This window comes from Carassius auratus, chromosome 45 (assembly GCF_003368295.1).
Source record: "Carassius auratus strain Wakin chromosome 45, ASM336829v1, whole genome shotgun sequence".
In the NCBI taxonomy this organism is placed as follows: domain Eukaryota; kingdom Metazoa; phylum Chordata; class Actinopteri; order Cypriniformes; family Cyprinidae; genus Carassius; species Carassius auratus.
This window is the reverse complement of record NC_039287.1, coordinates 11525927-11538345: the sequence shown is the minus strand read 5'-3', so window position 1 is coordinate 11538345 and position 12419 is coordinate 11525927. Positions and strand designations below refer to the sequence as shown.

Below are 12419 nucleotides of genomic sequence, written 5' to 3'. Positions count from 1 at the left end.
TATATATATATATATATATATATATATATATATATATATTTTATAGAGTGACTTCATATCATGTCCATTCTAGTATCTGAAGAAAAAATGCATGTTTAAAATCTAGTGTAACCATGGCTTAAATGCAAATGCAGCTCCATTTGTTTTGTTTTTGATCCACACTTCTGTTATGCAATCAGAAAGTCTCTTGTGTAAGTCTGTATGTTTTCTTCCTTTGCTCTTTTTAGAGTTAAACATAGGCGCTTTTGCAATGCATGTCCTGCAGTTTATGTTAGTTCTGCTGGTGTCAATGTGGGTGTTGTTTCTCCCTCTTTCAAAGTGGGTCTGGCCCTGACCCTATATGACACTGTTTTGGTGACTTTTATTTTTTGTTCAGTCTCTTTGATATCAGATTTAAGAACAAATCAAGCTCCTGAGATCCCTGAGACAACATTTCCAAATGTCTCTCCTTAACAACGGATTTACATTTTTAAGATTTTCATGGAAAATCAAATGTAAGAGTCTGAGGATATTTTGTCAGTACTCGCACTCCCACAAGGCTTTACAAACTTCCACATTCCTTTATTCAGAATAACAAGGTTATTTGAGTATGTTGTTAATAAAGGTGGGCTTGCTGGGGGTGGAGTGGGGGTACTCCGTGCAGATGGTTAAGGAAAATCGCCTGATGTTTTCAAGAAATTATTGCCTCAAGAGGGTTACATTTTTTTAAACTAAATGTCTGACTGGTTTGTTTTGTCTTATTTAAGCTAAAAAACACAAACATAGAAGCCCAACTGTGGATGGAAACATGGACATGTCTTCTGCCGGACAATAAAACGAACACCTGTCATACTACGGCAGAAACACCACTTGCCATTTAGTGACATGCACAAGTGCACTCTTGTTTAAGTAACACGCACTGTAAACATACTGTAACCCCAGCTCTTTCCTGCGGCTGGAAATGTATTTTCTTTAAGATTTAGGGAAGTCAGTAAACAAAAAACAAATGTATAGGACGATTACTTATGGAGGTGAAAAAAAGGAAATATTTATTTTAACTCATATGGAAGCCCTAAGGCCTCACATTGAAATTTGATCAACAAATGTGGCTTTTTTTTTCTCATTAACCTCAACATTACAAATGTAGTTTTCTTAAGATTTTAAATATAATGATTATTTTTCTTGGTCTGGCTTTATATATATATATATATATATATATATATATATATATATATATATATATATATATATATATATATAATATATATATACATTAGCGAACAGTACTAAAGTAAATTTAAAAAGTATCATCATTTTCAGAGTGTTTTTTTTTTTTTGGAAAACTTTACTTCACTACATTCCAAAACATAATGTCATACTTTTATAACTGCACTTAATTAATAAATAAAAGTTGTTTTTTGTTTTACCTTTAATACTTAAGAGGTAGTTGTAATGATGACTGACTCGACATGGGATCCATTTGCAAGCTTTTATTAGAACACTCGTAGTCGTACAGGCGAAGGGTCAGGATCAGCAAACACAGTATAGTAGAGATATCAGAATCGTAGTCAATACCAAGCAGTGGGTCGGGGTAACCAGCAAGTATCACAGTCCGTATTACAATCTGGGTTCAAAGGTAGGCAGCAAAGGTTCTAGGATCGATAATCATCAAGGGTTGGCAACTGGGATAGCAAGACAGGGTATAACGCTCAGAAATGTTAGCCGTGGCAGAAACAAGACTTCGCAATGAGGTGACGCCAAGGTCTGGCTTATATGGCAGTCTCTGATATGGAACACCTGGCCGGTGATCAGTCCAAGGTACGGGGCTGTTGGGTAATGTAGTGCGTATCAGTGTAAGTGAGTGTTTGGATGCCTGTAGGTGTCAGTATTCGGGCGATGGTGCCCTCTGCTGGCCTCTGGAGGGACTCACGGGGTTCGTACTCGTGACAGAGCCCCCTCCCTGCGAACGCCTCCTGGCGTGAGGTGGAGGGCGACGTCGGGGTCTTCCTCGAGGTCGAGGGGCCGGTTTCTCTGGATGTTCTCTATGGAAATCCGTGGTTAAGTTGGGGTCAAGAATGTCCTCGGCATTGACCCAGGAATGTTCCTCTGGACCGTACCCCTCCCAGTCAACCAAGTATTGGAGAACTCGTCCCCGACGTCTTGAATCAAGCAGCTCTCGCACCTGATAGGTCTCCTCGCTCTCCACCTGAACCGGTTGGGGACTCTGCTCACGGGACCTCCCCTCACCCTCCTCCTCAGGGGCAGCAGCGGGCTTGAGCAGTGACATGTGGAAAGTGGGAGAAATACGATATGTGTCAGGCAAAGCAAGGCGGAATGACACAGGAGTGATTTGTTGTGTGATTTTGAATGGACCCACGTACCTAGGACTTAGCTTTCGGCATGGCAATCTCATCCGAAGGTCTCTGGTGGACAGCCAGACCCATTGACCCGGTTGGTAGGTGTGTCCAGGGCGTCGACGACGGTCGGCCTGTTCCTTCAGGCGCCGTACAGCTTGTTGAAGATGTACATGGGCCTGATTCCATGTGTCCTCGCTTCGTTGAAGCCAATCAGTAACAGCGGGAACATTGGTGGGTTCACCTGACCAGGGGAACATGGGTGGTTGGTACCCTAGAACGCATTTGAAGGGGGTGATTCCAGTGGAAGGCTTGATCAGGGAATTCTGAGCATATTCGGCCCATAGGAGAAAACGAGACCAGTCCTCTTGATGGGAGCTGCAGTAGGAGCGAAGGAACCGAGTGAGCTCCTGGTTGAGGCGTTCCACTTGACCATTGGCTTCGGGGTGATAGCCAGACGTGAGACTTACGTTGACCCCTAGGGCTTGAAAGAAATCCTTCCATAAACGAGAGGTGAACTGAGGACCTCTATCCGAAACGATGTCGTCAGGTATGCCGTAAAACCTGAACACCCAATTACACAGGAGTTCGGCGGTCTGAAGAGCAGTAGGGAGTTTGGGTAGAGGTATGAGGCGACAAGCCTTGGAGAATCGATCGATGATCGTGAGTATGACCGTGTTACCCTGGGATAGGGGTAAGTCTGTGATGAAGTCTATGGCAAGGTGTGACCAGGGTCGTTGAGGGATAGGAAGAGGTTGAAGGAGTCCAGCTGGCAGTTGACGAGGGGTTTTGTGCATGTTACACGTCTGACAGTTCTGAATGAATTTAATGGTGTCGGGGTTAATGGTCTCCCACCAGAAGCGATTCTTGAGGAGATGGAGTGTGGCTGTGATGCCGGGGTGACCGGAGGCAGGAAGACAGTGAATATGACTCAGGACCTGATCACGGTGAGGGGCAGGTACGTAGGTTTTATCCGGTGGACAGGCGGCTGGTGGTGCTTCTTGTGAATTGTGTTGTTCAATAAGAGTCATGATATCCCACTGGATGGGAGCAACCACCACATGGAAGGGCAATATGCGTTCGGGGACTGAGATGGAAGGGTCGTCATCATGGATACGTGACAAAGCATCGGCTTTAGTATTCTTGGAACCTGGGCGATAAGTGACATTGAACTGGAACCGGGAGAAGAACAAGGACCATCTGGCTTGGCGTGGGTTGAGTCTCTTGGCGGAGCGTAGGTATTCCAGATTTTTATGATCAGTAAAGACGGTGAAAGGATGAATAGCCCCTTCGAGCCAATGTCTCCACTCTTCAAACGCTGCCTTCATGGCTAACAGTTCTCTATCACCCACATCATAATTCCTCTCCGCTGGGTTGAGCTTGCGTGAGTAGAAAGCACAGGGATGAAGTCTCTCCTGAGGGCCTGGTCGTTGTGAGAGAACGGCCCCAATGCCAGTATTGGAAGCGTCAACTTCGACTAAGAAGGGAAGAGAGGGGTCAGGGTGATGCAGGATAGGAGCGGTGACAAAGCGTTCCTTTAATTCCTTAAAGGCTTGACGGGAGGCTTCGGCCCAGGTGAGACGATGGATACCTCTTTTGATCATGGAAGTGAGAGGACTGACGACTGTACTGAAATTTCTGATAAAGCGTCTGTAGAAGTTGGCGAATCCCAGGAACCGTTGTAGCTCCTTGAGAGTCTGAGGCTCTGGCCACCTGAGTACAGCAGAGACCTTACTGTCGTCCATAGCAACTCCCCCCGGACTGATGACATAACCCAGGAAGGTAGTGGATGTGGTGTGAAACTCACATTTCTCGGCTTTGGCGTACAGTTGATGTTCGATGAGGCGCTGTAGCACAGTTCTGACGTGTTGAATATGATCCTGTAGGGTGTTGGAGTAGATGAGAATATCGTCAATGTAGACCACAACAAACTTGTTCAGCATGTCCCTGAAGACATCATTAATGAACGCCTGGAAGATGGACGGACTATTGACCAGTCCAAACGGCATAACCCGGTATTCATAGTGACCGTTGGTTGTAGAAAAGGCCGTCTTCCACTCGTCACCCTCTCTGATGCGAATCAGGTTGTAGGCACAGCGTAAGTCAAGCTTGGTGTAGTATTGAGCTGTGCGAAGTTGTTCTAATGCAGCTGGAACCAGAGGAAGGGGATAACGGTACTTCACCGTGATCTCGTTGAGACCACGGTAATCAATGCAGGGTCTTAAACTGCCGTCCTTCTTTTTGACGAAGAAGAAACCAGCGGATGCAGGGGAAGTGGAAGGACGTATGAAGCCTTTCTCCAACTCCTCCTTGATGTATTTAGTCATGGCTTCGGTTTCTGGGAGTGACAGTGGGAACACACGACCCTTGGGTGGATTGTGACCTGGTAGAAGATCAACAGCACAGTCATGGGGTCGATGAGGTGGTAAGGTGTTTGCTTGGGTTTTGCTGAAAGCTGCCTTGAGGTCGTGATATTCCGCTGGTAGGTTGGGAACCTCGAATGACTCCTTGTTAATCGCCAACGAGCGCACTGGAAGAGGAGAAACGGTAGACAGGCATTTTGTTTGACATTTAGTACTCCACTTTAATATCTGACCCTCCCTCCATGATACTAGCGGATCGTGCAGTCTCAGCCATGGTAGACCCAGAATTATGGGTGTATTAGACGTGGGCAGAACGTAGAACTGAATGACCTCCTGGTGCAGTAAACCGGCTGTGACGGATAGACTTTGTGTAAGGTGAGTGATGATACCAGTTCCCAGTGGACGACCATCTATGGTAGCTACAGACAGAGAGTTAGCACAGGGTATTAATGATACGTTGTTTGTTCTTGCAAACTCAGCTGACATGAAATTCCCAGCCGCTCCAGAGTCCAGTAAAGCGAATGTGGTCACTTGAACGTTGTTAATGGTCAGCTTCAGGGGTACAAACACACTGTTTACTGGATGGAGAGAGTGTAAGGATTCACTCACCAATTTGGATGAGACAGATGAAGGACGTGAAGGACAGTTGACTCGTTGATGACCAGGGGATCCGCAATACAGACATAGACGATTTGCCAAGCGGCGATTCTTCTCCTCAGATGAGAGATGATAGGTATTAACTTGCATGGGTTCAGAGTCCTCGACAGACTGAGCTGCTTTAATGACAGTACTGACATGAGATCGAGGTTTACGTGAACGCTGCAGATTGTCAATTGCTATCGTCAACTCGATGAAATCGTTCAAACTTCTCCCCTCATCTCGACATGCTAGTTCAGTTTGTAATTCATGACTTAAACCCTTTCGAAACAGAACTTTTAAGGTGTCACTCACCCAGGTCGTTTGTGCTGCCAATGTGCGGAAGTTCATAGCATACTCAGCAGCTGAAGATCTCCCCTGAGAGAGCTCTAGCAAGCGTTCGCCAGCACTCTTTCCCTCCTTGGGATGATCGAAAACCTCACGGAAGCGTGTGAGGAAATCATTGAAGGAGGAGAAGGATGATCCATCCGTGCGCCATACAGCGGTAATCCAGTCAAGAGCCCTTCCGGTTAACAACGAGCAAACAAAGGCAACCTTACTGTTGTTAGTGGAATAGAGCATGGGTTGTTGTTCCACAAACAGCGAACATTGTAGTAAGAAGCCTTTACATTTGTTAGGGTCACCGTCGAATCTCTCAGGAAAAGCCAGTCGTGGGTTAATCTGAGAGGGCGTGGGAACCGCATGTGCAATGGCGGCCGCTTGTGGCGCGGGTGTCGTGACAACAGGACTATGGAGATTCTGAATAGCCTTCACCAATTCCTCCGTGACGGCGGTAAGATGATTTAACTGTTGCTGATTAGCAGCGATCTGACTTGCCTGAGCTGCCAGGTTGGTGCAGAGATGTTCATGGGCTGCTGGATCTTGTCTTGGCGAAGTCTTCTGTAATGATGACTGACTCGACATGGGATCCATTTGCAAGCTTTTATTAGAACACTCGTAGTCGTACAGGCGAAGGGTCAGGATCAGCAAACACAGTATAGTAGAGATATCAGAATCGTAGTCAATACCAAGCAGTGGGTCGGGGTAACCAGCAAGTATCACAGTCCGTATTACAATCTGGGTTCAAAGGTAGGCAGCAAAGGTTCTAGGATCGATAATCATCAAGGGTTGGCAACTGGGATAGCAAGACAGGGTATAACGCTCAGAAATGTTAGCCGTGGCAGAAACAAGACTTCGCAATGAGGTGACGCCAAGGTCTGGCTTATATGGCAGTCTCTGATATGGAACACCTGGCCGGTGATCAGTCCAAGGTACGGGGCTGTTGGGTAATGTAGTGCGTATCAGTGTAAGTGAGTGTTTGGATGCCTGTAGGTGTCAGTATTCGGGCGATGGTGCCCTCTGCTGGCCTCTGGAGGGACTCACGGGGTTCGTACTCGTGACAGTAGTACTTTCTTGTACTAAATCTTTGAATTACTTTAAGTTGAGTAAAAGCAAGAAAGTAATAGATTTCTATTGTAATTAAGTATAGAATTAGATTTAATATGAAACATAATGCAGTAAAAAGTACAATATTATTCTTTGGAATGTTGTGAAGTAAAGTTTTCAAAAAATAAATACAGACACTTGAAAAGTACTTTTACAACAGAATAAAAATACTTCACTAATGTCCACCTCTGTGTGTGTATATATATATGTGTGTGTGTGTGTGTATATATGTATGTATATATATATATATATATATATATATATATATATATATATATATATATATATATATATATATGTGTATATATATATATATATATATATATATATATATATATATATATATATATATATGAAGGACATTTTCTTGAGCATCAAATCAGCCTATTAGAATGATTTCTGAAAGACCACGTGACCCTGAAGACTGGAATAATGATGCTGGAAATTCAGCTTTGCTATCACATGAATAAATAACATTTTAAAATGTTTCATTAATAGGGCCTACTTGAGTACCAAAAATAATATATAATGCTGTGCTGCATCATGGATGTGCAAATGTGTTTTTACATTTATCTGGGACTCACTTTAGCAAAAATAACTCTGTGTCCTCTGTGATAAAGCCCTTCCAAATCAGTGTCTGACCGTTGAGAAGCGGGCTACGGAATGATCGTCACAGACATTATAGTGACCACCACCAACTTGAGAAACATGGACATCTGCATGGTTCCTGCATGATAAAGAAGGAACATGATTTGCCATGAGGAAGTATTATCAAACATAAATAGTTTTGTAATTTTAATAAAATAAAAAAAAATCCATAAACAAAACTTGTGTTTGAATGAGATGGGTATTTATTTATATTATTATTCATGTATATCTGTTTTGTTTAAATCGCTTAATAATAACTGTAGGCCTAGAGAAAATAGAAAGAAAAAAATAACACTTTAATAATATCCTTCGTAGTCTGACAACATTTACACGTTCAGGCTATTAATCCTAAACAAATTATTGGCATTAATGTCTGAGGTTTTTGTTAGAGGAGTAGAGTTCTGTTACCGCTATGACGCGCGAGCTTCCACACACGAGTGAACGGACAACTATCACGTGACACGTAGAGAAACTCCACGCGCTAAAGAAAAAAAAAACACACATAAAAATGATCCAACTCCGTAAGACAATTGCATGGATTGTGTGAGCTCACAAACTCCCCTGAGACATTTGAGGGCCCCGCGGTTGACACATTATTCAAGCGCCCTTCCCCAGCTGAGTGTTACTTCCTGCAGCTCATTCATAAACTCCGTGGCAAAATCACGACAAAAGGCCTCGCGACGCGCGTCGAGGAAAGGAGAGGAGGATACGTGTCTCTGGTCATGTCTTCTTTCCGCGCGGCTATTATTATCTCAAGGAAAGGGGCAATGACAATAGCGGTAGTCTTGCCCTTTCCAAAACAGGGTCCCGTCGTGACCTGAGTGAGGTCACGTACCACAGTGCTAGTGCACGCGGTGCCACAGAGATGTAGGGGCGCGCGCTCTATCACCTCATTACGGGCGCCGAATAAACGCGTCAAATGAGTGCCAGACCGAGGGAACGGGACGCAACGATTTGGTATCACAAACTGATTGTATAAGAGTTTTCAGGAGGGGAAGTTAATGAACGGGGATCTTTGTTCGCCCTGTCCTAAAATAATTAGCAAATTGCATTAGGCTACTCAATTGTTCAGCTTCAGTAAACGCACACCATGAACCTGAATAAAGTGTTCCCAAATCTATCAAAAACCGCATGGAAAAATAGTTTTGGAAAGGGCTAAAAATAGGCCTACGTTCACTTGTTGTTGTAGTGAATTGAAAGACACAAGGTCCACCATGAGGTTGGGGAATTAATTATGTGCTGTTCAGATACGTTCACATTCATTATTATTTTACTGCCTGTTTATATCAGTAGGTCCATACGTTACGTATTATCTAAGTGCATTTGCATTCATGTTTAAGGAATTTCGTCAAAAATATAATATTTCATATACTTTTTTAATAAAAAAGCTAAATCTTTTTTAATTATAACCTAATTGTTATCAAATGTCATGGATTTCTAACGAGAAGCACATGCTGAAGTAGTCTACAAGTGGTTATTACAGAATGTCCTCATTAATAAATATCTAGGTCTATATTTTCAAACATAATTGCAAATCCGTTTCAAAGTCATTACTAGGCATATGTAATCTGCAAACCGATTTGCTGGATTGAATCTATTAGGTAAAATAGATTCATTATTTCACCTTGTTATTGTTATTTCCGATATGATACTTTGGGGTAAGGAGCATACGGTTTCACTATTATACACATTGTGTTCCGACACAAACAGTGACGCATTTTACGCGCTGTGTTCAAGGAAACAACTCGGACTGGATCTCCACCAGCCAATGGGAGCAGAGGGGGATCATTTAAGAAATCACTGATATTACCAATGCGTCAAACATGAGCGTGTCAGCGGGACCCAGGGCGCGTATAAATACCGCGAGGCGACCCGGAGAGAGCTAGTCCTTTTGGAGAGCGCAAAGACAGCGAGGAACTCCTCATTTCACTTCAACCGATATTTATTTATTTATCTATTTATTTATTCTGAGCCTTGCTTTGGGATGAACAGACTGCTTCTGAACTTCTTCTGGGTGGCAGCATTCAGCGCACTCCTGTCCGCGCCGGGGCTCCGGGCTTCTCCAGTGGTTGGGCAGGAACCGATCCGCTGCGCCCCGTGCTCCCCGGAGCGGCTGGCCGAGTGTCCCGCGGTGGATGCCGGCTGTGAGGAGGTGCAAAAAGAGCCGGGCTGCGGCTGCTGCCTCGCCTGCGCGTTGAAGAGAGGTGACTCGTGCGGGATCTACACTGCGCCCTGCGGCTCGGGGCTCCGCTGCTTGCCCAAACCCGGAGAAGCCCGACCCCTGCACGCGCTCACCCGAGGACAGGCGGTGTGCACGGAGAACCCCGAACCTGACCAGAACCAAAGCGACAACACGCCAGGTACCAGCACTGTAGCCCTTTCATCCTAATAGCTCCTCGTGAGGACACAATAGTCCTCGTGTCATCTTGCTGATTCAACCACTGCTGAGATTTCATCAGCGTTGACAAGCCACATGGATATTTTAGATGTTTAGATATGAATTCAATATTATAATAAATAAACGGCGAACAGTAGGATCGACTACTGAAACGGAACTTCAGTTTATTTTATTTTTAAATCTGATTTATTAACTATTAAATGTGAATGTAAAAGCGCGCAATCTGTCGAGTTCCGTATAGCGCAATGCAAATTAACGCCAATGTCAATTAGTAACCTATAGGCCTATTTTAAAAAGAAAACAACAACACCTCACACACACATAACTTCGGTGGTGTGTCAATTTATAAAGAAAATTATAAACTGAAATGATAAGACTTGTCACACTCTATCGATTTACCGGTTGAAACGAATCTTAATGGGAAGCACGTGAGCGACGTCCCGTTTTTATGGTTACGTTCCCAGGCGTCTTCTATTCTGTTCATTTAGCGCCTTTTTCGCCAAAATATGCGCTCTGACCAATTGATCAGTTTTATCATTAACGAGACGTTTAAAAACCAAGTTAAATCTGTAGCCTAAAAAAGGAAAATTATTTATTCTAATCATCAAGATTAGAAGGTCTGGTCCTGCCACCCCGCCAATAATGTCCTTCTTGTGTTTTCCTTTCAGATCACTCCGAGTCTCATAACGGGCAAACAGCAGTGAATGAGGGCAGCTCAGGGGTCTTCGTGACCGGGCACGGCAAGCCCTTCGACCCGCGGGTCATCACTGCTAAGGAGAGCATGAAGGCCAAAGTCAACGCGATACGCAGGAAACTCGTGGAGCAGGTGAGCTTAAAGCACCTCAATTAAATGGATCCAAAAGAGACGCATAAAAGGTTTATTTAGGGAAATAAAACGAGACTCCAGTACCATGTTCGGCCACAAGAGGGCAGTAGAAGTCTTCTTGAATATCGGCTATATTTGGGATAAGTGGTTCAATGCACTTTCAGTGCAATTGCATTTAAGAGTGAGTGTACTTTTGATGGGTAAAAAAAAAAAAAATTATTCATAATTATTTATAGTAATAGTTTTCATTATTATTAGTAGTAGCAGTTGTTATAATAATATGGTAAAGTATAGGGTCCAATTCTCACTAATAACTAGTTGCTTATTAGCAAGCCTATTATTAACATATTGGCTGTTTATTAGTGCTTATAAAGTACATATAATGCATGACATCCACAATCCTACCAATACCCTAAACCTAACAACTACCTTATAAACTATTAATAAGCAGCAAATTAGGACTTAATTGAGACAAAAGTCATAGTTAATGGTTAGTTAATAGTGTGAATTGGATCTTAAAATAAAAGTGTGACCAGTAATATTAATAATACACTGATAATAATAATGTCTTAAACAGCTGAAACCATTTTATTTTAAAACCTCATTCACAACCACTAAATGAACGTCTGTGTTTTTAGAGATATTTTGAAAACCCGTTTTATTTCAAAGATGTCTCTTAAATAATCCTATTTGATCTTTGTAGGGTCCTTGTCATATTGAACTGCAGACAGCCCTTGACAAGATCACTAAATCACAGCAAAAACTGGGAGACAAATGAACAGGTTCTACCTTCCCAATTGTGACAAGCATGGTTTCTATAAAGTCAAACAGGTAAGAAGGAGAGCCTTGCATGCAAGTATGTGTTACAGAAACCCCCTAACTTCTCTGGGATCTAAATCTTAATGTGGGATATTCATCAACATGATGATATACGTGTGATGATGGCCGAGTGTTAGAACCACACTCCACTGAGAACTGTGTTTCTAGAGAGTGAAACATCCCTCTCTCTGTCTGTCCTCTTCGCAGTGTGAATCGTCTCTGGATGGTCAGAGGGGGAAGTGTTGGTGTGTGTCATCCTGGAACGGAAAGAAGATTCCTGGATCAAGTGACCTGCCAGCAGATGCCGAGTGTCCCGAGGAACTCAACCACTGATCTGTGTCTCACACACATACATATTAAACCACTGATTTTTATCATTGTATATATATATATATATTTTTAAATATTTTAGTATTTATTTATTGTTAGTGGTGGTATTTAATTCAGGTACACTGTTTTTGATTTGTAAACTCCTTAAACTCACCGAAAAAAAAATCTATTTTTATGTAAAGAAAATGAATATGCATTTTACATGAAGTACCCATACTTATTTATTTAAACTGAATGTATTCATTTCAATATCTGATAAGAATATTTATTCTTTATGCCTTATACATATTTTTGTATGGTGTAAATCTGTATATTTTGCTGTATATAGATTTCCTTCAGGCCTGCTTTGTTGGAAAGGAATGATATGGAAAAAAAGCACTGCATGACCAAACCTCTTTGTCACTGTCCGTACATTGCCATATTTTTTTTATACTGTATATGTTTTTATTATTATATTTTACTAATTAATTAATTTTTTTGGTTTGTTTTATAATTATTGATAATAGATGGGCATAAAAGTGGGAATCCTTTTTCCCCTTTCCCCAATCTTTTTTTACTTGCAAAAGTATTGATCTTCACAGCTTTTGAAACGGGTAACTGCCTGTTCCTACCTCTGCTTT

General features: G+C 42.6%; 1 protein-coding gene across 1 annotated transcript; it reads left to right on the top strand.

Annotated features, from left to right (window-relative positions):
- Positions 1-9261: 9261 nt before the first annotated feature.
- Positions 9262-12328, top strand: LOC113063283 (insulin-like growth factor-binding protein 1). The gene is given in 5 exon segments (XM_026233557.1): positions 9262-9786; positions 10493-10650; positions 11354-11423; positions 11426-11481; positions 11677-12328. Coding segments are annotated over 5 exon segments (786 nt in total). The 5' UTR covers positions 9262-9410; the 3' UTR covers positions 11803-12328.
- The last annotated feature ends 91 nt before the right edge of the window (positions 12329-12419 follow it).